Source organism: Cyrtonyx montezumae, unplaced genomic scaffold, assembly GCF_038088225.1.
Source record: "Cyrtonyx montezumae isolate F1298 unplaced genomic scaffold, pur_monq_1.0 scaffold_2, whole genome shotgun sequence".
NCBI classification, from domain to species: domain Eukaryota; kingdom Metazoa; phylum Chordata; class Aves; order Galliformes; family Odontophoridae; genus Cyrtonyx; species Cyrtonyx montezumae.
In genome coordinates, this window is record NW_027071936.1 from 28,743,606 (window position 1) to 28,771,573 (window position 27,968).

At 40.2% G+C, this 27,968-nt stretch overlaps 2 protein-coding genes across 2 annotated transcripts; both read right to left on the reverse strand.

Moving 5' to 3' along the window:
* Positions 1 to 1,999: 1,999 nt before the first annotated feature.
* On the reverse strand, positions 2,000 to 11,088 carry NAAA (N-acylethanolamine acid amidase). Its single transcript, XM_065736729.1, has 11 exons — positions 10,867 to 11,088; positions 10,600 to 10,764; positions 9,790 to 9,916; positions 8,944 to 9,034; positions 6,791 to 6,867; positions 5,825 to 5,997; positions 4,940 to 5,002; positions 4,307 to 4,373; positions 3,741 to 3,769; positions 2,917 to 3,013; positions 2,000 to 2,125 (listed from the first exon to the last, which is right to left on the reverse strand). Exons 1-10 carry the CDS (start codon positions 11,064 to 11,066, stop codon positions 2,938 to 2,940), a joined length of 1,068 nt encoding a protein of 355 aa, XP_065592801.1. The 5' UTR covers positions 11,067 to 11,088; the 3' UTR covers positions 2,000 to 2,125; positions 2,917 to 2,937.
* A 1,447-nt stretch (positions 11,089 to 12,535) lies between these two features.
* Positions 12,536 to 27,911, reverse strand: SDAD1 (SDA1 domain containing 1). The gene is made up of 22 exons (XM_065736735.1): positions 27,817 to 27,911; positions 27,630 to 27,734; positions 27,155 to 27,253; positions 26,903 to 27,013; positions 26,078 to 26,149; positions 25,899 to 25,999; positions 25,410 to 25,467; positions 24,577 to 24,651; positions 24,138 to 24,239; positions 23,608 to 23,677; positions 22,889 to 22,992; positions 21,716 to 21,773; positions 21,099 to 21,157; positions 20,637 to 20,713; positions 19,856 to 19,953; positions 19,390 to 19,466; positions 18,893 to 19,022; positions 17,773 to 17,873; positions 17,129 to 17,322; positions 14,677 to 14,761; positions 14,163 to 14,324; positions 12,536 to 12,704 (listed from the first exon to the last, which is right to left on the reverse strand). The coding sequence occupies exons 1-22, from the start codon at positions 27,904 to 27,906 to the stop codon at positions 12,654 to 12,656; spliced, it is 2,079 nt and encodes a 692-aa protein (XP_065592807.1). The 5' UTR covers positions 27,907 to 27,911; the 3' UTR covers positions 12,536 to 12,653.
* Positions 27,912 to 27,968: the final 57 nt, after the last annotated feature.

Consider the following 27,968-nt stretch of genomic DNA (forward strand, 5'->3'; position numbering starts at 1 on the left):
GGTTTGTAAACTTAATGTTTCTCTTTTCACCATATAATTAAACTAGTTATATATATCTTTCTGATTGGAGGATATCAATAAATAGTATCAGTAAAACTTCATTTCATTGGCAATCAGGATGCCTGGACACCTACGAAGTGATAAAATACAATGCAAAGCTTCCAGAAAATATTTTAAACAAACAAAGGGAACATAAATAGAGCTGCATTTCTTCAAATCTAGCCTCCTGCTTAACACTCAACTTCTTTTTTCCAGTAATGTTCAGGCTCACCCACAGAGCGTAACCTGAACAACCAATAGACACGAACAGGAGTGGACAACTTTTGCTGAAAATTCATGGATCCCAAATATTTATATACTGTTGTATACTGTTGTATATACTTATGATCTGTTTGTACACATTTAAACAAATGCATCAGTTTCGTTTTATAAATCACTGAGAATCCCAGCACACCATTACCAGAAGATAATCAGCCTAACACCGCTGAGGTCAAGAAGACTATGCAAAATTATACCTGTGAGGATCATTTCGTCTTTGCTTGTGGGTGGCAGTTACATAACAAAAACCTGCCAGAAAAAGGAGTCAGGGACTGCTCTGTAAATTGAAGCACTGTCATCCCGGTATCTCAGAGGTATTCTGACCTCCGCTGTCTCCTGAAGGAAGATGTAAATATCTGCTTTTCAGCTTTTATCAGTTCTGGTATACAACTGCTAATATCACTGCACTAACTGGGTCAAGGCAAAGCTGGCATGCATTTATCCAGGCAGAAGTAGAGGATGCAGGTAAGTAGGTTATGACACTCTGCCAGACTCAGCACAAGGAGATAAAGGGACCACATCTTCAGTATGCTCTCTCAAGAACAGTTTGCATAACTGGAGCACAATCACTGCAAATGATAGTGCACATATACAGGAGTGAATCTGACCTAATACTATGACTGATCAGAATGTCTTCTAGGTAAAATTCTTGCAGGCAGCCACCAGAATTTTGTCCAGTACCTCAAAGCCTTATGCAGGTATCCACTGCTCTCAACTCCCTAAATCCTTCTGTATTTCCAGGATGTTTGCAGGAACTGCCTGAATACAGAGTATGGAGTCACAGCACCAGACTGAAATAACCTGTCTGCACCAGAAGAAGTGTGTCAAAGTTGCTATTGAAGACCCCTTCTCTTAAACTCACTTTATATTCCATCACAAGCTTCTCTCATCTATTAGGGGGCAAAAGTCTTTATCAGCACATTTCTGTAAACACCCCAGAATTCTGATGAGTAAATGCACAGCAACCTATGGCTATGCATACGGCTACTCCTTCTAACCCCATTTCCTTACCTTACAGCAAGAAATGTGCTTCTTATACAGACTGAATGTCTCTGACTACAGTCCAACACCTAATCTACTACTAGGGCACAAGTACTCTTCAAATCACTCAGGAGCCTCCAAATGAATACACACCTCTCACACACCTTTCATAGGCCCAGGAAAAACAGCTGAAAAGAAAAGATCGTGCCTGCAGTGGTATTCATACTGTGGACAGTCACATTCCTTTGCACTGAATGCAGTAATCTGTGTGCTGAGCAAGGTCTACAGGGCACATTAGGACAGGATGGCCGAAGTGAGGTATCTGAACAAAGGGTGAGACAGTCTCAGGACCTGCAGCAACCCTGTTCGTCTGCCAGCTTCCCCAGCACTCACGCCAGCTCACTGTGGACACAGCACTTGATGCTGCAGGGCTAATGACCACAGGCCCCATACAAGTCAGATACAGATGACAACATCAACAGTAATACCACAGGTTTTCACAAATCAAGCAATCAGCTGCATATTTTTATTTCACTACATTCAGACCTACATCCCAAATGAAAAATATCTTTTTAGTGCATGAGTACATTCAATTGTGCAACTCTTTCCAAAAAGAAAAATAGCAAATAATAGCTATCAATATCAAAATAAAATCTATATTCCATTATCGTTAATAAACTGTTAACATCTGCAACACAGAACTAACAAGTCTTTACTGTGTCAATGGTTCATCCAATTAGTAATCCAAAACAAGTGTACTGCTTTTGGGAGTGTTTTTAAAAGCATGTGCCAGTCTTGGAAAGCTTCAACTTTTCTCCCATTTAGTCTGTTGAAATAGAAAGATAAGTATAAGAGCACAGGTTTGTATACATTTAAGCAAGAAACAAACTCTTCAGAATCCCCTAAAGAAAGGAACTAGTCTTGCTAAAATCTAACATCCAATATAACAGCTATGAATATAACACCAATGAAAAACAATTTGAGTTGGAATGCAGCACACTACGGTCCTGCCAAGTCCACACAACCAGAGTTTCTTGGAAGAAATAAATGCAATTTATTATCTTCCTATGAACACAGGAAAGCTACCACATGAGGCACTGTGCAAGTTGAAGCACTTTTTCTGCAGGCTAACAGGACAAAAATCTCGATGGATGCTGATGTTCACTTAGTTATGAGAGGCTGCCACAAATTAAGCTTGAACTTTGCTTGTGCTAAGTGCTGAACATCCCCTGCTCAGGTTCAGCTCACCACCTGCAGGGCTTCCTGTCAGTTAGCCACCTGAAGATACACCAAACTTATCACATAGTGGAATCGTAAAAATAATACCTGAAGCATTAATTTAGCAAACAGGTATCAGTAGGTCACAACAGCAGCCACCCCTTCCTCTCTACTTTGTTAAAAATACTTTTCCTATAACAATCTCAAAGTGTTTTGTGAAGAAAGTCAACACTTAACTCTTATCTCTAAATCAACTAGGGAAGGTATTTAACCAAGGTCAGTAAGCAAACCAAGGAAATCAGGAATTCAGACCAGGTCACTCGAGTGCCATTGCAGTGCACTGTCCCTGAACAACTCTTCAGCTGGAATTTTTATTTAAGTACATGTAGCTAGACATACCAGCATGTTATTTACTCCTCTTCACTTCATGGTTCTGATCCATGTCTGGTACTTCTCCGGAAATGCAGCACTCATTACTGTAGTATACACTGTGTTACTGGTAGGCAAAGAAAAAAAAGAAAGAGTCAAAATCATTCTACAGACAAGAAGATTCATTATAAAACTATCAAAGCAGAAGAACAAATTTTAGTGGAAACAAACATTGTGCGTATGTACACAGAAGCACTAGGAAAGGTGAGAAAGACTTTGAAGAAGACATTGCCAAGCTCTAATGCAAGTGATGGATCTAGAGGAAATATTGAGCTCCATGTAGAAGTAAAAGGATAACCTGCAAAGGTGCCATCTGTGGAACAATGCAGAACCATAATTTTAAATGGGATCAAATCTATTTTTAAAGAAGTACATAAAAGCTATGTTGGCATTTACTAAAGTTTTTTACACCTCAAGCAGAGCTACACCAGAATGCCAAAGAGAGACATTTTGAGTGTTACCACAAATCTCAACTTCCCAACAGTCAAAGGCATGAATGACTTGGCCAGAACTGTAGAAAGTAATGCTGATCAATGATCTAAACAGTCATATTTTTCTCTGCTACAAAACAACTTTCAGTTACTAGACTAAGCCAAACAAAGTGCCATTTCATAGCCAGAGAGGGAGAGACCAAAGAGGAAGAGTTCTGTGGAAGCAAAGACACAGTGCCACATGCACAAGCAGAAATCTAAGCCACAAGACACTCAAACAGTGGTGCATGAAAATTCCAAGGAAGTTTTTGGCCTGATGCATGGCAGAAGGTACTGACTGATATCTCTGAATCTAATACTTACTTATTTAAGACTGGCTTCACTGATAGTACCTGTACAGAAAGTTGGAAGTGTTGTCATTTTGGTAAATTAAAAGACTGCTTAGAAACAGCAAAGGATGAAGTTGTGAAACCATACAACAGAAAGTCAAGAATTATTCTTACTGTTCAGCTCTGTCTTCAGACCATTGTACTTTTTTTTTTTATGTTTTGTATTTCAGAGTTTTTAAGTTCTCAAAACTAAAGTGTTAATGCTCTAGTGTAACACTTTAGCCTCCCTCCTGCCCTCTGTAATGTTTATAATTGTGCTTGAACAACAAAATTGCAGATATGATGGTGATGGGATTCATCTCTGACCCTTTCAACTCACAGTGGCAGACAATTATGAAATGACTACTCGTGGAGTTCAGAAATATTTTAACATAAAACCTACCAGCCTTGAATTCTCCAAAGATGGCTGAGCAGCACATCGTTTTCAACCACCCCTTCCTTGAATGGCTTTTAAATTAGTGACAACAAAGTAACTGCACTTCTGCTTTGAAAGAATTCCAAGTGAAAGTCTACATGCCATAGAGAATTTAAAAGAAATACCTGAAAGAGTGTATCAAAATTGATGTTCTGCTGTCCAGTAGCATTGAGAGCTTTCATGGCTGGAGTTCTGTGGGATAAATAGTGCAATATGATTAAATACAATGTATTGTTTCAAAGAACTATAGAGAACTGGATAGAGAAGAATTTCCTCCCTGAATGCCTTAAATTTAAAATGTCTATTTCGGCCTAAAATAATCCAGAATTCTGTGTGACTGAAGGCAGTCTCATATTGCTGAAGTCACTATGTTACTACAAAATGTTTACAGATCAGGGAATCTGCCAGCAGCTTTTAGTATATGACACATCCTAAGGACTGTATCGTGTTGATAAGTCTCTTAATAGCGCTATCAAATCCTCTAATTATTACTAATCTTTGCTTTATACAGAGATTTTTGATACACAGTACAGCCTTGAGACTTCTCACCTTGTAGCTATTCGGTGCTACATGGACTTTCCTCTAGCATACATCATTATCACTTTAGCTTACCTGTCCTCGTTTGAGTGGCATTACAGAAACAGAACTAACTGCCTGCTCAGCAAGCTCACAGTTGCTCAGAGAAGAAAACACTTAAGTTTCTGAGCTTTTTAAAAATGAAAGTGATATCTCACTACAGAGATCCAAATTAATTTTACCTTCGGTCATCACAAGGAGGGGGGGTAGTCCAATGGTCATAGTTTGTCTCCACACGAAACCATCTGTTATATAACACACAAATACAAAAGTAAACAAAAGATGCATCAGCAGGTAATTAATAAAAGCCAAGGATCAATATTTCCGTATGTCCAAAGGGAAAAAAAAAAACAGACACCTTTTCCCTGTGTCTCTTGCAAATTCAAGTATACATAGCAGCCTTTACCATCAACTAATGAACACACACACACACACACACACACACAAAGAGTGGTCAGTGAACTGATAGTGGAAAAACCACTACTGACAAGAACAAAAGTAGATCTTTAAATGTATAATTAGAAAAAAGATTACAGACACGCAGCCTGAAGCATTCATTTTGGAATATACTAAGCCAACAGGCCATTTGGCTGTACCAAAGTCAATATTTATTATCTGATAGCAGTCATTAAGTGCCATTTTTTCACAGCAGATCAACTATTACAGATCTTCCCATATTAAGCTGTTGATTTCACAAAACTCTCACAGAAACAACTATCTTTGAGCCTTCAACCCTTCTATCACACTGATGAAAACTAACTTGGAAGTGCTGAACTTTAGCACACAATACTTTTCAGACAGACATCCAGGACAAGCCCTCAGATCTTGTCTCCTTTAGAATCCACAAAGAAGCTTTTGCCAAGTTTGATGCCATGACTGTCCCAACCTGACATTGCGTTGTCATTCCTTCTCAAGAAGGGATTACACTTGTTTTCAGGGGCTCCCAAACTTTCCCTGCTCAGCTGCGAGCGCTAATAAGAGATGAACCCGAATCCACAGCATTATTCTCATCTCTCACTTAAGGGGGGGTATGAAAAAGTAAAAAACAAAACATTTCTTCTACTTACGCTCCATCTAAAGGATCAAGAGGCCAGAGGTCTGCTGGCCCTCTTCTATTTCTTGTTATGACCATGCCTTCTTTGGATGATACACCTCCTACAATATAGTAAACTTCAGCAATGATGGGAATGTCAGCTAGTCTGAGAACAGCTGACTGAAAGTCCTCTGCTCTGCTCAGGGTCTGATGCAAAAAGGAGATCACAATGAAACAAAAGTCACAAAAAGTCAAGCACAAAAGCAAGTACTGGGACATCTTAAAAAGTGCAACAGTCCCAGCCCTTTTGCTAAATGTAATGGACTATAAAGTGCTATTTGAAAATATTTCTTTGAAAAGAGCTTTCCAAACTGACATACAAAAATGAAAAGAGTACAATTCACAACTGACATCATTCTTTCCATCTTTGCAAATACACAAAGGAAAAAGTAAATATACATACATAAATACATGTACACATATGTAAAGTGATGAAAAGTGAAAAAAAGTTCAAAACCAAAACTGCTCTCTGTCATTCTCAGCCATTAATTATTTCTGACAGCAATACTGCAGTCTCAAGTCATAGTCTCAACTTGCATCTTAAACTCAAATATGAAAAATAAGATCTGCAACAGACACCCCAGTTGTGCACGGAGTACACTTACAAAACATGACTCATATTTGCTATAATACATATAGCAATATATATTATGCTATAACAATTCCCTATAAATCTCAGAAGCAGCAGATCTGTTTTACTGTATCAGTAAGCTAACACAATATTCATAAAACATGCTTTATATAATACCAGAGTAATTCCTCCCCCTCAACAGTGAGCTCTAATCTGGGGTAATATCTATTTGTTCTTTTGAAATATATTTACTTAGCATTTATAGTATTATCCATGAAAACAGAAGACAAAAAAATCAAGTTTACTTGGAGTTTTAAAGTTGAGACAACATCACAGTGAAAACTGAGACTAAACCATAGCTGCACTTACATCTCGGATAAGCCAGCTGACAGGGTAATTTCGATTCAGAAATGCAGCTATTGCATTTTCCCACCAGCTACCACCCTCTGAGGAAAATAAAGAGAGAAGAAGAAAGGAAAAATAAGGAAAAAGGAAAAAAATGATTACACGTGCATGCTAGTTATGCTCAGTAAAATGTATCCTCCTGTCCTCCTTTCTGTTTATGCCCCACCCCTAGCTCTACAATCTTTTCCTCTTCTACATTTGAAACCCTTTTAAGCTATAGAGCAATGGAACTCCTCTCACCACAACTGAAAGTTTTCCATCAGTATTCCCAATTCCAGGCAGAAAACTACAGTGATTTGGGGATTGGTGTCAGCAATTTCAGATACAAGAATCTGGCAAAGGGCTACAGACAGCAAGCTGCTGAAGAAAGCCACAGTAAACAGCATGCGGACCTTCTGCTCTGTGCTTAACTTAAAAGCTCAAGCAAATTGCTGTAGGAAACATTGTAATTGAGAACCAGAGGACCTAACACCTGCCTTAAATGGAAGTGAAAAATTGTGCAGAAAAAAATACACACAAAAATGTGAGGGTTTTTTTTAAAAAAAAAAAAAAAAAACAACAGAAATTGCACAATATTGCTAAGAACTTGTCACTTTCAATCAAAAAGTTCTCCATTTTTCATAAGTTTTTTTTTTTTTCTCCTTGCTGAATGCCAAGCAAGGAAAAGTAAAACATTACTGTAACAGGGAGCAGCACTTTGTAGTACATGTGGCCGAAGAGACTGCAGGTCTGTTCCTATGATTTGACAGTCTGTATCTGTCAGCTCAAATATTTGCAAAAATCATCTCATTTTCGTCTTACTGAACCCTTACAATAATAAGAATTACACAGAAATCTTGAAAGAGCTACTACATATTGATCACATGCTGCTTGAGAAAGTTCAGAGAATGGGAAAAAAAAAATAGGTCAACTTAAAAAACCAGAAGAAACCAGCAGAAATAATGCACGTCACTTGAGAGACCTTCACCCTTTTCAGCCATAGATCACAAATTCATTTCCCTAAATTTTATTTCAGTTGCATGGTGACAGAAAAGCAAGATGCCACATGCAGGGGTTCAGCACAAGTTGAGTGAATTACAGTTGTCTGTAGTTAAAAAGCAACATACACACAGGCATGTGTGACAGACAGACATCAGCACATCTGATCCTGACAGACAAGATGGGTCCATCTCACACAAAAGGTTGCCGTACTCCATTCCTGTATCATTAGCAGAAGAACTTTATAGTTTTGGCCATTGTCTAAACCATCTCACTGTGGTAGCAGGTGATCCTTACACTGAAAGCTAAAGCACACTGCTAAGATAAAGCAGGGAGAATAGGACTGCACTGATTTTGTCCCCAGGTTCCTCCCATCTTTGGTATGCAAATCTTTCTAAATCAACCCTTTTGCAAAGACTTAAATTTAAGAGTATATTTCCAAGGTGACTTCGGTAGAAATTAAGAGCAGTTCGCATCTCTCAATATCAGCCCAGGATATTTCAGTTTTTTAAAAAATTAAATAACTATATTAGCATCAGAAGCAGGCTCTTAAAAATAGGAACGTAAGCTATTAAGTAATCTAGAGTACACAACAAGGCAACATTAACAAAGAAAACAGAAATCAAAAGGTGCATGTGTTCCCTATCAGAATCCCTACCCATAGTGACAACCAATATTTACATAGGGCTTTCAGCTTCATACTCCTCTTCCCAGCCCTTTCTTTCAAGCTGCCTTAAGGGGACAGAAAAAAATGGAAAACACAGGAAGGAACAAAGAATTAGGAAAGCAGCAGTTTATTTACTATACATGGCTATCTTTTTCTCTTAACATCTACTCTGCTGCCTCAAACTGTGTTTCACTGTCTTTTCCAAGGTTCTCTGTCTCCTTTGATGCTTTTCATGCTCACTGTGCTGATAAACAACTGCCTCTCTCCCTTCACAGCTGTCAAAAACCAGCAGCATGTGTGCATTTACCCCCTAAGAGACAGAAGTCATTCAGTTTTATTTCCCTCTTGAAAACCCTCATAGAGCTCTTACTTCTGGAAAAATGCATAAGAAAAGCTGGAGAAGGCGACAATCAACTGAAATAGCATACCTGAAGTCAAGTGTGGAAGACAGACTTTATTGTTTTTTTCTTACCTCGTTCATCACCCGAGATTGTGAACTTGTGAGGACTTTGCCCAGTCCATAAACCTACGTAGCCAAGAAACGTAGTGCCTCGATATGCTATCTGGAACCAGAAGATACAGAGTATTTTAGCGTTCTGAAACAGAGCACTTTTTGAAATATAAGCAACATTCTGAAATAGTACAGTGTACTTTTTTCTGTGCCTTTCATGTATCATTTTGAAAAGCTCTTTAAAAACCTTTGCCCTGTAGGAAACGTTGCAAAGGAAGCTATAAAAAGACTCCAAGGATCAAAATATACTGCATTTAATTTGTTAATGACCACCGACTGCTACAAAAGTACCACTCAAGTTGGCCAAGTAAGAAAGAATTCTGTTTCCAAAAAGTATGAATGAATATAAGAAAATCAGACTATCAAGGACTGCATATCAAGGACTATCAAGGATACTGATGCACATGCATCAGTCAAGAAAATAAAGAAGGCCTTCAATAACGACCTTAGAATCTCTCCCTGCCAAAACTGATCTATTCCCTATCTTCTCTAGGATAGATTTTCTTTTTCAGGATCTTGGCATTTTCCTCTTCCTACATCTCCTTCCAAATAATCATCTTAAAACACAAGATTATGCTGTTTTATTCGTCCCAACTTGTCATCTCTAATTAGATGTCCAGAAAGACAAAGCAAACAAACAAACTAGCACTCATCCCACATTCCTAGAGAGGGACTGTGGTGTTCTGTGTTAACTCAGTGAACTTGGGTCTGGAACCTTATTAGTAAATACCACAGTCTGTGCAGCTGCACAACAGCACACTGCTGCTTCACAAAATACCACACGGTCACATCAACCACAGCTCGTACCTTCCCGCCTTTTATAAATTGCACATCAATTGTAATCTTGCTTAGAATGTCCACAAAATCATAGTCTAGGTTCCGTCCGTGATAAATGTTTCCTTTATCATCCTGAGCGATAATGCTTGTGCAAAACCTTAAAGAAAAGAAGGATTTTAAAAAAGGTATGACAACAATTTCAACACTCTGGTCTAGCTGAACTCACTCAGACTTTCAGGAGTGAGTTATGGTAGCTGAGTGTGGTATCCACAAAGTAAAGACCTCTCCCAAAAAGTCTAACGTAGAGAATGGTACAACATTTAGCTTATGACTCAGAAAGCCAAAATCCCTACTTGTTCAGGTCAGGCATTATGTCACCAGGCAGCCTGATCTGGCAGGGAGCAAGCAGCCCACTGGACGGGCACCGATGTCCCCTCCAACCAAAGCTGTGCCATGGTTCTGTGATCCTCGTGGATCCCTCTGAGCTCAGGAGTTTCCACGATTCTATGACTGAATTAACAGGGAATTCAAAACTCCTTTTCTCAGCAGTTTGATCCCGGTCTACGCTTATTCTTGAGTGCTGTCAGAGGTGAGAAATATAAGACCTCGTGGGCCTCATCAGCACTCAGAACGATGCCCATCCGCTGAAGCACTGAGAGCTAACGCTGAAGAGGCAGCCTGACCGGGTGTGCGGCTCAGCAAGCATCCCGCAGGAAACGGCACCACGACGCAGTGCGATTGATCCGCGCCGGCCCCGTCTGCCCTCCCACACGTGCTCCTACACCGAACCAAAGCGAACCCGCGCAGCCCCTGCGGGCCCTATCAGTATCCGCCGCTTACGCCGTGGATTCGTAGGCGAAGTTGAGCAGCAGTCCGTCGCCCAGACTGATCCCCAGCGCCTCGCACAGCCCTCGAATCTCCCCCGCGTAGGGCTGCGGCATGAAGGACCCCAGCTCCGCCGCTATGGGACGAACGACTTCGTGGAACCATTTCGGTACAGCTTCACTGCAAAACACGCTTCGAGGCGTTAGCGAGCCGAGAGCGAGACAAGGTCTGCCCGCACCGAAATGTCACGGGCGGTGTGTCCGCCATTCGCCCGGCACTCACTCGATAATCCGGGCGACCGCAGCGCGCAGGAAGGCGGGCTCGAAGTGCCACAGCACCGGCAGCCACCGCTCCTCGGCCGGGCTGTCCAGGCTCACGTTACACTGCAGCGGGGCCGCCGCGGGCCGGGCCGCCTCCCCGCACAGCGCCGCCGCCAGCAGCACCCACAACAGCGGGAACCCCCGCGCCGCTGCCCGCCACATCGCTCTCGTCGCGGCTGCCGGAGGGCACGGCTGCCCGGGCCGGGACGCGAGCGACAGCGGCCGCCTCACGCCCCTGAGGGGCGGCTCTGGGGGAAGGGCCAGGAGATGGCGCAGCGGTTACCTCCCACAGGGGAAAGGCCCTCACAGCCCCTTCGTGCTTGCTGCCATCCCTGCGGGCACGTCAGGGCAGCGTATAAAGAGCTGGCAGAGGGAGCGTGAGGAGATGGCATCCCTGAGGCACTCTTGAGTTTAACTGGGGGAAAGGAGGCTCTTGAGAAACCAGACAGCTCCTAGAGGCTGAGGGCTCCAGATTAACTGAAATAAAACACCTGCTGGGAAGAAAGAGATGCTTCTTCCTGCCTCAAAACCAAAATACTTCTAAATCAACACCCACAGATCGAGCTCAGTTATTCAGCAAACAGATAGAAGAGGTTTTCCCACAACTATATTTCATCCAGTGTTCTACCCCCAGCCGCAAGCCCCTGCCACCAGATGCAAGAAGTTCCTTCCTCCTTATGTCTCTACCAGCAGCCTGAAGCTGCCATTAGTTTCTACACTCTGGTAAGCAATGTAGGACAATGAAAACAGGGAAATAAACCACCAACACAACCCAGAAAAATTTCAACTTATAAACTGGGTATTTAATGTAAACACCTATGCCAAGGGAATTCTGGTATGGGATACGAACAATTTGGCTTCCTAAAAGGAGAAAAAAAAACCCAACCAGCTGCTTCTCCAATGCTGTGCACGACACTCATTTCTCTTCCCTAAGTGGTAGCAGAGCTCCACAAAAGGTAAAGTAATTCAGTCATTATGGAAATGGGTGGGTGATAGAACAGCCAGTAGCACTCCCAACCAAAGTTAAGGCTGAAGTAGGAGTTCAACCTTTATGTCAAGTTATTCTCATACACACTTCAAAAAAAAAACCAAACAAACAGGAGCAACTCCCACCTTATAGAGGAAAAAAAAAGATACCTTACCTCGCTTCCATGGGATATTTTTGTTTATATGTAAAAGCCTTCTCCTTCTATATAAACTCCATTCTTTCTTTTCCTCCTACATATAGTAAAGTTGTCAGTTCTTCCCCTCCAATTGGTTTTATTATAAGCAAATGGTTAAAAAAATTGGAAATGGCTTACTAAGTCTACGAAATCACTCCCATAGGTCAGGCATACACATTACACACACACACTTCAAGAGGTGAGCTGGAATATTCATTTTCCTTCCAATTACCTCTTCATTTATTTATCAAGTAAAATATTTTTTATAACAAGTCATGTTTGAATTCATACTTACACAAAACAGATGTAAATAAACCACATTCAATAAAAAGGTAAAGCATTCTAGGAAAGTTGATTAAAAATGAAAATCCTATGAGGATTAAGGTCTCTTCAGTCTCCCATAAATGCTGCCAAGTTGGATATTGCATCCAGTTTCTAATTCAGAATAGAGCAGAGAGGAATCAAAATAAATCTGTAAGGCAATTCAGTTCCTTTTTGTTTTTTCCTACTTCTTTGAGAGAGGAGAAAACAAGCATTTCTAGAGCTGTTTCTTCAAGGACAGTAACTATTCCTCTTCTTTACTGTCTTATTTCAGCAGCTGTCTCTTCTTCCTCAGAAGTGCATCTCTAAGAGCCAGCTGGAATATGAAACAAGAGAGGAATATTCAGGTACTTCAAACTCTCACATGTAACTATTAAGTAAGGAGACAACAGTAGTATTACCATGACAATCCTCTTCAGTACACCCACCACATGTATCCCATTGATACAGACATTTGTAGATAAGAAGTAAAAATTACAGAACAGTTAAAACTGTGCGTAGAGTATTTGTTAAATGAACCAGATTTTCTAAGAAAAAGGTACAGCTAACAGCCTGCATCATCTGTGCTGTAATACACATCTAAAGTGGCTTCTTATATTACAGGTGAGGTGGAACAGCAAGATGAAATATGAACCTGAATTAGCTGACTCAGGTGCAGTAACACCATAACTGTAACAGCATTGAGGAAGCAGCGGATCACAGACAAGCAAGTTAGTCACACTCAGCTCTTTCTTACTGCAGTTTCATGACTATTGATACCCAAACTCAAAAGCCACTGTTTTGTCTCTGAAGGTAGACAACATGAATTTGGTGCAAGGAGCTTGAAAGTAGTAAGATACCAGAATGCAAATGATTTTTTTTCATAGATACCTACATAAAACTACATAAAATAGGAGTACAACAATATTTTTAGCTGTAAAGTTAAGAACATCAGGTTGCACTTAGAATTAAGCATATCTTTCTGCATAAGTTTCACTAAGCTACTTTTAATAAGGGAGCAAATTATTAAGGAAAAATCATTTACTGGTGTTTTTCTGAGGTTGAACAATTTCTCAGTTAAAACTGGGATCATTAAGTGTCAAGCTAACACAGTGGCAGAAATGCTGTGGTTGCTTAATTAAACTTCATATTTCAGGAGTGAGTTGAGTTAAAAAAAATCCATCAACGCATGTCATTTAACATCCTATGTAATTAGGAAAAGGACAGTAACAAATTTGTTCCACTGATTAATTCAGTACGAAGAGACCAGAAGAAACTTCAGTCCAGCTGAAAGGTAAGTAGTATTAACAGACATTTTTTGAAAGATTATTTATGAAGCAGCTTTTCAAGGGTAGGAAGGAAGAGTGCCATGAGCAACAAAATCTCTGAAGTGATACATTAGGTATGTTTTAGTTGGTAAGGAGATTTGGAATGTTCTTTCAGTTCAGAGCTATTTCATTCTACCACTACGCAGGGCAGCAGAATACAAATCTTAAAACTACATCACTCCAACCCTCTTTTAACTGGAACTTACAAATCACAGCCAACTAGTGACATAGTTTAACTTCAAAGTAAGTATGAAAGAACCCTCCTTTCACTGTTCAGCTGTTGCAATGAAACTCAAAACATTAAATCAGGAACAAAGACTGAAACCATTCAAGATGGCTTTTTAGGAACAGTGAGCCAAGTTTTAAAGTCACTGTAATCTCAAAAAAGTTATTAAAGGCACTACACTACAATGGAGATTGTTGTAAACACATGGATTCCCACTTTTTATGTACATATTTAATATTACCTGCTTCTCCCTGAAAGAACGCTTATTTTTGGTCCGGACATTGTGGCTATATCTCATCATCATGAAGTTCTTCTGCTTTTTCTTTTCCTTATTGGTAGAGCTGGCAAATGGATTCAATCTTTTTTTCTTCTTCACAAATTCTTTTCTATCAGTTTTTCCAGCCTAGAATGGACAATGCAATATAGCAATGCTCATTTGTTTTTCCCTACAGTTAACATCAGCTGCTAGGTTTTAGGGCACCAATTACAAATCTGAATTCAATGTGACTGTGTACCTTATGTGTTCCTCCATACTGGAGGCAGTAAATAAGTGATAATCAGAGGTATCACCATTTTCATCTCCACCTGACACCAGCAAGAGACTCCCTCTCTTACAGCCAAGGTGCAAAAAAATAATTAATCAGAACACAGATGGCAGCTGGCACCTGTACTCCACTTCCTTATTTCAGAAGAGATAAAACCCACAACCCTTTAAGAAGTTTAAAAAGAGGATATGAAATCGCCATGTTCCTCACCATTGCGGTTGCCAGTCTCGTCTCCTTGTCCGACTTCGGCTTCTTGTGGAGATGTTCAATATCTCTGAGTGAAAGCAACTCTCCTCTACAGACACAAAAATCCAACAAAACATTATTATACACAAAGCATCTTCTGACCAGAAAAACCAAATGCTCTCCTAAACTTTGGTTTCTCGCTCACCTCTTACATTACTGTCCTTGTATAGTCATTCACAAAAGCACTTCTCTCAGGCTAAACCTCATCGCTGAGTCAACCCCTACAAAATGCTTTCACTACTGCATTTCAAGACCAGCCTGAACCACAAGATTTAAGAAACTGGAAATATAAAATTGTGTTACGGTTTTATGATTTTTGTTATATTATTGATATTCCACATCATAACATCATGTAGTGTATTGGGAGTTAAAGAGTTAATGCTCTAGCAGCATGGATAGTCAATAGTTCTGGGTGTACCTGTCTCAGAAGAAGAACTACATTCCCCAGAGGACTGTGCAATGCTTTGTATTTTTATGTGTTTCTGCTCAGAGGGAAAGATAAAAACTGTCTGCAGTCACAAGACACTCTCTTTCCTTTGGGATGGACTCAGCAGTGGGTGCTCGCTGCCGTCCACCTTCAGCGTTAGTGTAAGGCCTTCGGTTTATCGGACACTCTCTCTTGCTCATTTTATTTATTAGCTTCAATTCCAATTATAGCGTATTATATTGTGTTATTTTGCTTTTTGATATCTATTTAGTAAATTAGCTTTCCTCCTCAGATCATTGCTGCTGTTTTGTTTCTAGGCCCATCTCCCTTTTCCCTTTCCCTGGGTGTGGGTCTGCAGGTCCCCTGCACCACTTGTCACGGAACCAGGCCGAACCTGCCCATAAACTGTTGACATTTTTGGCGCCTGTACAGGGACAAGACCAGCTACCTTAGCCAAGCAGAGACAAAACAGATTTGCTCTCAGAGTATATGTTAGCAAGCTTATCTGTTTTGCAGGGGCTGTACTGCAAAACATACCCTGAAGTCTAGGCATACTGCTAATTGTTCTAGGATATTTATAAACTTTTTTGGGTGCTGCCAGCTCAGTTTTAGTTAATAAATAAATAAATAAATAAATAAAGATAAAAAATAAAAGCTTTCTCTTTCTAAACTGCTCTTAAAGGGACTGCATTTCATCGTTTTTTCCCTTGTAATGCTCAGAAAGTACTGGGACTTAATTACATTTGCCAGCCTGATCCATGGAGCTTGGTCTCTATATGATAAACTAAAAACACTGACGGAAATACCTTCCTGGCTTTTGTATACGATGTGGCATTCAGTTCCAAAGGGAGCAACTCCAGATGGAGTTGCTAACTCTATGGAACTTGTGATTTTTAAACAGACTCCTGGCCTCTCCTTTGAATTCATTATGCATTTTTTGAATGCTCATCCAGTGCTCATAATGACTGTGGTGTCAGTCTCCCTGAACGTACTCTTCATCATTTTACTCAGTATCTGTATTTATTATATTTTGAGAAAGCCTTCCCCAGAGCCAGAGAATACTGACTGGCAGGGAGTTTGGAGGGACTTAGAGACTTTAGAGAAATGGGCATCACCGGTGTCACGGAACTTTTCTCCTGAACACCTGCAAGATCCTGTGAACTTAAGCAGATATTTGAGTCAGGGATGTTGCGGCTCAAACAGATCTGAGGAGGCCCAAATTATTTGGGGTCTGGCTTATGCTTACCAGGCCTTATTCAATACTATCCCAGAGAGGCATAGAGTTTCTGAAATAGAGCGAGAGAGTCTCTGAGCCGAAAGGGACAGTCTCCTGATCCAGAAAGAGAGTCTTTTAGCTGACAAAAAGAGTCTCCAGTCCAACATGGATGCTCTCCAGTCTGAACGATATGCCCTCCAATCCAAACTCAATAGCCCTCAGTCTCAACAAGATGCCCTCCAGTCTGAGCGAGGCTCCCTCAACACTGACCAAGATGCCTATCAATTTACATTACTCCATTTCCAAAATGAACTAATCCATGTTCAGGCTCAACAAGTCAGGCTCCAAAGTGAACTAAATTTCATCATAGCTGAGCGAGATGGACCTCGAGCTGAGCTAGAGAGAATGATCATTAAAACCAACCAATCTGATCAATCGTTGTTTCTCTCTATATATATTTATAAAGCACCAATTGTCACAGAACCGGGCCGAACCTGCCTGTAAAACATTGATAAGTTGCAATTTCTGCTAGAAAAATGACATGCCCATTGGTCTGAACAAGCAAACTAGTCCCACAGCTTCTATTGACCCTTCTGGCTTTTTCTCTCACAGAGATAATTAAAGGGATCCTGGACTGTAGGCTTTGAGGCTGCGTGGCTGTTTGCCTCCTGTCACCAACTATGAATGATCATGTTCTGTATCTGCAGGCAATTAGAAGTTACATCACTAGACTGTGAGTTAAAGAAAGTACTTGTCAGCATTTCATATCCCACCTGCTCTCTTCTTCATCATCATCTATTTCAATATTTTTCCTCTTTGCAGCTTTGCCTGGTGCAGAATTGATTTCTCTGGAGAGCTGGGCAAGACGTATTTTGTGGAAATCTTCTTGAGTTAGCAGCCTGCTTGTACTGACTGCTGCAGCCTTAGCTTTTCGTTCCTCTATGGGCATGCTTTTGATCTTCTCTGCCTTTTAAAATAAGAACAGAAGTATCATCATTCTGACCTTTGCAAGCACATGCTATGCTATAATCTATGACTCCTGCCTCCCAAATATCTATTTAAGAATAACCTTGCTTGAAAGTGGTCCAAACAGTTGTTAAGACTCTTAGAAGTTTTGTATACTATGTGTGGTGTTAAAAGAAAGGAGAATCCTGAATTTCTTAATATTTCAAAGCAAATAGAAGCACCCACCATATAAACATCATAGCCTTGCAATGGAACAGAATTCTCCAACATTACCCCCGCATCCTGACAAACACTTCAGCACAGGTGCAAAAGCATACTTCACCTCACTTTCTGGTCAAATTACTCTGCATAGTTAGTTAAAAGCAGTCACATGAAGGTATAGAGCAAGAGAACCTGGACTGCTATTAAGAAGTCCAATTTCTATTTAGTGTAGAAGGCACTTGGAACTCACTACTTCTTGCTGCTCCTCATCCGAAGAGTGGTGCACATCAATCCATTCTCCATCTTCACTGTCATCCTCCCCACTCATACTAGCACTTTCCCATCCATCTGCTCAAGAGAAGAAATGCACCAAGCTGCTAGTATACACGAAGTTCAACTGTTTGAGTTTCAGACAACTTAAGAGTGCAGTCCCAACCTCTCACTGCCCTTCCCTACCTATCTGCTAACTACGTGCTTGGGGATGCTGACCAAGCAGGTGAACTGCAGGATCTCAGCATCCCAGCATCACAACCACACGTCATGAAGACTGAAGATGCTTCATATATCTGGTCATTTTAAAATAAATCCACAGTCAAACAGACCAGTAGCTCCAATGCTTTCCCACTGACAAGTTCAGCAGCCAAATTACACCTGGCTTGCAGTATTAAAGCCTCATATTGCACAACTTTGGCAGTGAGTTATTCAAAGCTGAGATGTCTTCCTACAGCTCTGATCTCCTAGTGCACCTACAGCTATGGACTCTTAATTTTATAGCAATAACCACATATGACAGTGTAAGATCTCTGAACACATACACACCCCAAGAACTAACTTTGTAAAGCACCTGTTCTATCTTGTATTAAGGAGACTGCAGCTCACAACATGGTATGTTCATAACAACAAAATATAAAACATGCAACAGTGGTAATCTCATTCATTCAGAAAAGCTGACTACAGAAGATATCTAGGGAGTTTGCAAGAAGTTAGCATTGCAGCAAATTGTACTGCAACCCTATGCTTTGTAAAGGGTAACTCTCATTATGAGAAAGGCTCTCAAAACACAAAAACTAAAACTGTACTTTGGAAAGTCTCTGAAGAAGTGCCCTAGTTTGCGAATGTTAGTCATATTGCACCGCCCGCTCTTCTGTCTCTTAGTGTACATCATATGAAGAAATGCAGTGACCATCAGATCTTTCTGGATAAAGAGTATTTAACTCACAGGCAGTATGGTTGCGTCTTAATAGACAGATATGCAAGTCACTGAGCACAGGACAGCAGTATATTAAATGCACAAACAACAAATTGTAAGTCCAAATAAAACCTTAGTGATGAAGATGCACAAAGTGGAAATAATAATGAAAAAAGCTTACCTTCTTGGTTTCCTCCTTTCTCCTCTTGATTCTCAACCTCCAGAACTTCTGCTCCTGGAATATAGTCCTTGGCATCCAGTTCTCCATATTCATGAATTCTGGCTTCCACCGAGGCCTCAGTAGGTTTACCCTATAAGAAAAAAAACAAAACATGCTAAGCAGGCTGCTATTTTAATTTCCAGAAATCCATTAAGAATAGGTAGGGTGGTTATAGAAAAAATTCTGCATAATGAAACAAGAAGTATCTTCAACTACTACAGAATTGAACTAACTCTAGGAAGACAGGTTTCTTTATCACTTCTGTCCATGAGTTTGGTAAATTTGTACTAAGGCAGCCTTGAAACAAGAGAAAGCTATGTCAAAATGCAGCAAAGGAACAGGCATGGAGAGAAAATACACAGTCCCATCATGTTCTCAAGAGGCTATGAGGCTAATTACCATCATCATTTTTGAGCTTATGTGTACAGTGAATGTACTATACAGAAAACAACCATTACCCGGTATTTCTTCTGCAGCATCTCTGGATTCAGGGAACGGAAAAGGTGTATCAAAGTTCTTGCAGACATCATCACATCTACCCAGAAAAAAAGGATCAGGATTAAGTACAAAATAACAGCATTCAGAGCAAACTAAATGCTCACACTCATGATTATTATTTGCAGTCTGCTCATGCAATTTCTTCAGGTACAGCTCCATAATGATTTCTCCAATTCTCTTAAAGACAAGTGTTCACTAGAGCTTCTCTACTTTTGTTAATTATTTCCTATGCCATAACTACCCGTGACTGTTTTTGTCTATGTATACGTGCAGAATTGCAATAGAGATATTGAAAACAATACTTTTCAGTCCACATTAAAAAAATAACTTACAGCACTGTTATGAAAACTTGAACTGAGGACCAGACAATACAGCAAAAGAGAAAGATTAAGGATACAGATGTCCTAATCCATTTAATACACTCACTTTTATTTTTATGAGTCTTGTAGTGAGAAAGGTCATGGAGCAGATCTTCAGTCATGGCTAATGGACATCTTGCAGTGATTTCTTTTATCGCATTGATCCTAAAAATTCAAAGTGAAATATTTTCCTGAATAACACAGTTGGGAGAAACTTCCACTGGCCCAGAAATTGTCTGAAGTATCTCAAACTTGACACATCTTACACAACATGAACTATAACAGAGAGGAACATCACAGGATGCACTCTACCATAGCTCTCCAAAACCTTCCATATGCACTCTGCTTTTTCTGCTTAGTCTGATCACAGACCTCAGGATTCTGCAAGTAAAGTCTGGATCCAAGCACATTCACAAAAAGCTGTCAGTCACCAGGGAGTTTATGTGAAAATGAAAAAACAGTTCTGCTATCAACCACAGACAAAGGACAGTGATAAAGAGAGCCTGTATTCTAATACAAGTTTCCTTTTAAATTACATTCATGTATACACTAAATTCACTGCCGGACTAAAACCACAGTGAGATGAAAAAATAGTTCGAATAATATTCTAAACATGCCTGTATGCAGTAGCCTTGACACAAAGTTGAGCTTTCTTCTATATTTACTCATTCTACCAGGCCTTCTACAAAAGTTTATTATTAGATACAGTCTTAACTTGTTTTTATTCAAGTATGAAGTTGGTTTTTAAAAGCAGAGATGAATGACAGCAATAGGTTGCAGATTGTGTACTTTTTTCCTCATCCACATGCATATAGATGTTTACAGTTGCAATGAGGTTCTGTACTCACCCTACAGTCATGACCTCCCCAGAATTCTTGTCAGTGACAAAGTTGTTGGCAATGGTCATCAAAACTGACTGGATGATCTAAAAATTAAAAAAAGAAAGTAAATATATTTCCTACTCATTTAGTGTAATTGTGAAAATCATTACATTGTACTAACAGACAACAGAGCCCTTTTCACAGAAAGGTAGAACTCAGGACTCGTCACTACAGCTTGCAACTAACTTTTGGACAAATTCTGCAGAAATGAAGAATTCAAGCATGGGGATTGTTACCTTTTGTGCAAACCAATGCCTTAGAACTTGCAGAAATACTCAGGGAGCAAAAAAATTCCTGTATGCTTTTCACAAAAAATAATCTGACTGGATTCCTTGTTCCCCATCCCCAGCAAGCAGACTCAGCAGTTAGTATTGCCATGCTGGCCCCACGCTCATTTTCAGCATCACCAGTAGTAGGTGGAGTACTGACCTCGGGGGGTACTAGCTGGTGTGAAGCATGTGCAGCAAACAGAAGAATCTTTGTCACTTCTGTGAGAAAAGAGAAAAAAAAATGTCTAAGTGTATCAACATAACTTACTCCTGTCAGTGAATCTGGTCATTGACACCACTACCTCCATGAGATCCTTGAGCACTCAAAGTCATTTCAGGCTGAAGTTATTTGGAACATCTTGTAGGAGTATTTTCTCTGTCCCAGCTAGTATTAGGAAAACATACTGCTCTTAATCCCAGCAGCAGTACAGACCTTAAGAGCCAGGTACACTAAGTTACGTGTTGCTATTGTAGATCAAAATGACAGGAAAACAAAGCAGCAAGAAGTGCATACAGCTTTGCCGAGGATCTGAAAGAAATTAGGAACTCTGTGGATTCACTTGATCCCATTGCTAGAAATCCTCAAACACTCAAGCCAGAAAAAAATCAAGGCCATTTCTTGTTTGGAATAATCAGAGCCTTCTGTCTCCTTCCTCCATCTCCAGACTACCCTTATTTCCTTACTCCTACTAAGTTACTACTACCTACTCACAGCACTGCTTTTAAGAACCGTGTGACATGATGGGCCAGGATCACTATCTACTAGTAGCTGCTTACCTCTCTGATGGGGTTGCAGAAATCTCTGAATGAAGGGGTAGAAATTAAAAAGAAAAAGCTGCAAGGAAGATAAAATTTTAACAAGTTAGTTGTTTTTGTTTTAGCTTAAGCTCATTTTATAACCTGGTACGCTGTAAAATCAACAATTCTAAATGACTGTCCTTCAAATGCCTCAGATTCTAATTGCATGATACATTCTTTAGTCTCATGTGTGAAACGTGGAGGTGAGGAAGGGATTTCAGTTAAGGTAGATTGCTGCATGTTCCCTCCCCCAAGCTTCAGGAACACAATCTTTTATCCCAAAGCAGGCTGTCCCTAAATGCAATTTAATTTAGCATCTGAGTCAATTCATTAAGACTTCCAGCAAGCCTGATACTGGAGCAGACAAACACCAGGACACACACCCCCAGGTGATAAGAATTTCATACACCTATTGCACCCAGACTTAAGTTCTTCTGCTTAAGCTTTATGCAGTGAAGATATAAGCTCAGGCTTGACACCACTACAATGCTTAGGTCTATGTGTCATGCAAACCTTCACATTCCAGATGTTCTGGTCACTGGGAAAGTTGATTCGTGCAGACTAAAGCACAATGAAGTAGCTGTATATGCCTATCTATGATCCCAATTACGATGTCAAAAAACCAGACAACTTCTTCATGCTTCCTATATTCAAGATCACTCATACACACAGCCACAATGAGCATTTTTGCCTGTTAACCTTAAGGATACTTGCAAGAACTAGTGTGTTTCCCTCACCTCCCAGAGCCCACATAAGGAACAGATTTGTGAGGAAACTTGATCCCAATTAGTCTATACTTCAGAGTGCTGTTTATGAGCAGTCACTAGACTCAATTTTAGAAGAACTCTATGTTGAAGAACCTCCCAGGAACATACGTAAGTCTTTAAATAGACATTTTCCCATCTATTAAGGACAGCTCAGCTATTACAGACCATCAGTCTTCTTAAGCAGAGCTCACCTAGTTCCTTACAAGTCCACGTCACTGTGTTAAAATACCATAAAGCCCTTTGGCAACTAGATGGCCATCCTGACCTTCATTTTCCAACAGACAGCAAAATCAAAACTCTCTCTAGTATCACAAGGCCACAGCACATTACCACCCAAATGAGGTTAGATACCATCAGGCCATTACAAAATGAGTAGATTGTGTACCTCATGTATTCCAACTAGTCTAGATATTAGGTCCATGAGCATCATCTTCACTTCAAATCGTTCCTTACAGTTCTCCAGCTGCTTCAGTAGTTTCTCTGCAAAATCTAGAAGCAGTTACAGATTTCAATAGTAGACTGCGACTAACTCAGCTGAGATTGGATTAAGAGAGGCAATCAGGGTTTTGTTGTTTTGTTTCAGGTTCTAGTGTCCTCACACAGAAGAAATTACAGGTACTGAGTGTACTGCTCCCAACCCATTATTTTTCTCCTTAGAAAACCTAAAGTTGTATGCAGGTCCAACAGAAAAGAAAACTAGCAGCAGTTCTGCAAAACCGTAAAAACAGTACATATTTAAAGTAAGGGTTTTTGTTTTTTTAAAACCATGTCCCAATCTGCAGCAACTTGAAGCAGACAATATTATATTGCTCCTTTCTTGTCTGACCTAGAAGTGTTCTACTCTGACAATTGTGGTAAGATTATCTCACATTTTTAAAGTGCTACGAAATTCTAAGATAAAGGATGCTAGAAGTATCATGCTGTCACTATGGACTCCTTGTCATTTTGTCCAAACTTCCATGTCAGGGATTAACACAAAGTTAGAAAAAACAAAATAAGTTAGAAGATACAGAATGTGTATTTTCAATATTTCACAATACTATTTATACAATATTCACAATTATTTTTATAATAATATTTTCATATTTTACAATATGTGCTTACCCTGGGGATCATGAATCAAGTGAATAGCAGAAAAGTTGAATACCTCTGGCTTGCTTTTCTTCTTGTGTTTCTGCATGGCAAAAAGAGCAAATGATATTTCTTCTTTTCACAAAAAAGCTACAGATGCTTCTATACCAGGCTGCCATTTCTCATTATTCCATTCTAAAAGAGGTGTCTTGATTTATTTTTTTTAATATAAGCTACTGTTCTTTACAATTGCATAGGGCTTTCAGCTACCTGAATAAGAAGCAACAGGAGGTCCATTAAAAGATTTGCTTCTCAAGCCAGTGTGTTCCAAGTAGGGGACCACACAAGGGGTACTCTGGAGCACAAGTGCACAACTTAAACAAGTGCATTTCAAAAGAGCTGTCTTCAGACAATAATGGCAAATGCCTCACCAAATGATGCTAGAATTCTTAAGGAGCTGTGCTTAAAACAGACAACAAAAGATACTAATATGACAGAAAACAGCATTTCCACACATGAAAGATTAAGTTAAACGCCAGTAAGTCAGACACCACTCTCCTCACCTTGAGAACCTTCATTGCCTTCTCCAGTTTCTTCTTGCGCTTGCTGGTTTTCTTGTTAGTTGCATACCGCACCATCAGGTCTCTGGCTGTGGGGCCATCATCCTTCATAAGGAAGAGAAGACTCAAGTAAAGTCAGACTTCAAACAGGAAGCAGAGATAGAAAAAGTATCAATGTTTTGGAGATCATTGCCTCCTCCCACCTAAATTTCATTATACAGAGACAGTAGCCTTTAAAAATCACAATTTTAAAGTGTGCAAAGGCATGCTGCTAATGATTCTGGCCAACTGGCAACAAATTAAACATTTTTGTGAGGTGAACGAACAACCAGAGGAGCAAGACAGAAGTGTCAGCAGAACAAAAGCAGATATAGTCAACGTCAGCAGGATGATAGCTCTTACACAGTCTGAAGAACTGAGAAAATTTAATCACAACACCAACCTCAGAATCTGAGTCACTCTCTTGATTCTCATCTTCATCTTTCCCAAGGAAGAACTTCAAACCAGCAACTAATATCTGAAAAATGAAATAAGACAACGTATAGCACAAAAAATAGACAAGAGTATTTACATCCATCAGAGGTTATGCTAAAAAGTCCACAATAATTCATAGGCATGGATACAAACAAAGCAAACCGGATCAAGTGTCTTGATCAAAGTCAATTCTTGTTGCCAATCCTCAACAACCAGGGGCACACAAAGGACAAAAAGGCAGCTGGGCTTCTACAGTGACAGAACAAACCCAAAGATGTACATTTCCTTCTTGTAGTTTGAAACTGCTCTATGTCAAAGTTATTGGTAACTCCTAAACAACAGATACCAGATCAACTGTGCTCAATACTGTGGAAGAATGCATCTTGAACCACTGCATGTGTTTTCAGAGCATTCACCAGTGCAGAACCTACACAGATGACAGGTATCTTCAGACCCACTCAAACCCCAGGCAGGTAGCAGTTCTCATCACATTTAACAAATAAAAGCCTTAACGGTGTTGATGATGAAAGAGCTATACCCTGACAGTGTCTTCTGAGTAGCTGTGGAAAGTACACCTACCCTTCCCATGCCAACATGCATTTGTAATAAAATGACGTTCTCATTCTGTACTCTGCATCTAAGAATGAAGTGAATCCTACTCCCAGGATACAGATGGAATTTTGAAAGTAAAGACAAATAATCAGTGAAACTCCTTAGCGGTGAGAATGAATTTAAAAGTTGCATGCACACAAAAAACGTAGCTTAGATGACCATCCAGTTTCAATTAATTTCTGTTCATACCTTTGTCACTTTGGAGAAGCAGGCAGTTGTGATGACATTTACTGTCTTGGCATCATTCCTTGAATAAAACAGAACATTATCTTTCACTTCAAGACTGACAATTTTCAAGTTATTCTCGGAAAATTAAATTGCATGAAACTTGACTTCTAAAAAATGGTCTGAATTTCTATCAAGTTTCACATACTTGAAAACCAGAAGCTCAAACAAGAATGCTAAACAAAGCTCCTGTTTCACTTGCAATACACACAATTTTCATTATTTCCAACTAAATGTTGAGGATCCAACTTTAGTAACTCTGAGACTTTAAAACAGAGCAGTACTTCTTCCCAACTAGATTATGCTCCACAAAATTCAGCCCCACTGGAACACAAAGAGAAATGCATTAAATCTGAGGCTCTCCACATTACATCTTGCACTGCATGCCGTGAATGACATCAGGATGGATGCCCCACAGTAAATGGGGAAACAATATGAGTCTGCCAAACCTACCAAATATTCCTTCTGTAAAGTTCAATCATCACATCCAGAGAGATCTTGGCAGCAGTTGGATTGCTGTCTCTCAACATAGTGTACATGAAGTTCTGAAGTGTCTAAGAAAACAGTTTGGAAGAATATTACAAGTCTTTCATAATACATAGTAAATTGCATCAGAAAGATAAAATACTTACTGTATTTATTTTATTGTTCTTGTGTTTAGCATTTACATTCTTGATGTCTGTCACAATGTGAGTATACAGAGTCTGTAAAAGAGAAAGCAAAGAAATAACTTCCACAAGTCACACAGGGAACACAGCGGATGCATCACAATTTTCCCCACAGCCTCCAAGTACCAAAATGAGACCGACTCATCACTGATAAAACTATTTCCCATTTTCAATTGGAGATGGAAAAACAGCAAGTTACTTCGAGTCTTCGTGCATGCCTGATTTTCATGTATTTGAAAAAAAAGTGCACTTAAATTAGGTCTTAAATTAGAGTGCAAACAGTGAGATGGGAAAAGAAATAACATGAAGCTTAACTTAAAAAAACACAACACCAATCCTGTTTCATTCATGCAAGTACAGGCACCTTGTGATAGCAAATTTAATAACCCTGATTGTGAAAAGCAACTAATTCCATGCTTATGGCAGAAAATCTGGAACAAAGCTTTAACAAACATTTTTTTCTGTTTTTAAGTCAGAAGTTTTAACAATTCCTGCTCTGAGAGAAACGTGCTTACGGTTCTCACTTATAGACACACACCAGTTGCATGCAACAGGTTGGAGGGGTGTCCTGCATGAAAAAGGTTTACAGCAGTACGCTTCACTACTAATAAGATTCAAACAGCTCTGCTCTTTCAGAAACTGGAAGTGCCAAAGGGAAGACTTGGTCTGTATATCTTACTTGTTTCACTAACAAGAAACACAGAACACCTGCCCACCAGGGCTGCATTACTCTGTTAAGCTAGACAAAATCCAATGGAAGTCAAGACCAGTTTTGTAGCCATAGCTTACTTTTCGTAGAAGCTTATCATGACATCTCAGCAGCTGAAAGAAGAGTTCCAGCAAACTCGTTGGATTTATCAGATTCTTGTTTCTTAACAGCATCAAAGCCTTACAGAAGGTCTGGATGAGAAACGGAGATCAGAATCAACATTTTACAACACCTTTCAGGTGCCATCTTTATTAAAAAACTCAATAGCAAGCTCAAGACACTTATCCCTCATGGGCCACAGTCTGCTCCAGATGTCTTTGCACATGCCTTACCATTCGAAGGTCAGCATCCAGCACTGTGTGGTGGTACGAGAGCAGCTCCTTCAGCTGCTGGGGGAAGTTGGCCATACGTTCCGGGTAGCAGTGGGCAACCTGGGCAAAGACAGGCTTGGGTCAGCTCTCTATTGAAAACCCTCAGTTAACAGAACACTGTGGGAAGGTGAGAGATGTTAGAAGTAACTTGTAAAACCATTCTTACAATAACAATTTGGCTGTATACATGGATACATAAGTTGTCAATGTTTGATGTGAAACCTGTGGTGAGGTTTATCAGATCGTTTTAGAAACTGATTCAGAGGCCCAAAAGAATTCATTTCTGGAGAGAATCAATACCACATAAGTTCTGGTAAATACAGTTTTACAGTTTTTTTAGGCTGGCCAAGGGCTGTGCCAACAGAGCTCCCTGAAACGTGAACACAGCACTCAGGGGTGCAGCTCACGTGCTCTCCCTCAGTAGGGCCCAGCCTACCTGCGCCAGGAACATCACCAGCTCCGCCAGCTCCTTGCTGGGCTTATCCGGCTGGAAGGTGAAGATCTCCACGTGGGACTGATAGTGGTGATACTGCTGGAGGAACTGGAAACAGAGAGCGGCGGTCCTTAATTGAGACAGAAAAACACCCACCACGGCGCCGCACGGCCGCCGCCCGCCCTCTCACCTCCTCGGTATAGGACGTGGGGTCGCGCTTGATGAGGTTCTGCAGCTGAGGCAGGTTGCTGGGCAGCTTGTTCCCCTGGCGGCCCGACATAGCGCCAACTCCCAGGGCATGCAGCCACACGCATAAGCTACCGACTGAATGCCACCATCTTA

Coding starts and splice junctions, on each gene's coding strand:
- NAAA (XM_065736729.1), bottom strand. CDS start 11,066: ATGTGGCGGGCAGCGGCGCGGGGGTTCCCGCTGTTGTGGGTGCTGCTG. Junction 9,035..9,789: donor AATTTATAAAAGGCGGGAAG/GTACGAGCTGTG, acceptor TTCTGGTTCCAG/ATAGCATATCGAGGCACTAC. Junction 6,868..8,943: donor AATCTCGGGTGATGAACGAG/GTAAGAAAAAAA, acceptor TATTTTCCTCAG/AGGGTGGTAGCTGGTGGGAA.
- SDAD1 (XM_065736735.1), bottom strand. CDS start 27,906: ATGTCGGGCCGCCAGGGGAACAAGCTGCCCAGCAACCTGCCTCAGCTG. Junction 27,254..27,629: donor TGGTGATGTTCCTGGCGCAG/GTAGGCTGGGCC, acceptor GTCTTTGCCCAG/GTTGCCCACTGCTACCCGGA. Junction 17,323..17,772: donor ATGAGGAGCAGCAAGAAGTA/GTGAGTTCCAAG, acceptor TTATTTTAAAAG/GCAGAGAAGATCAAAAGCAT.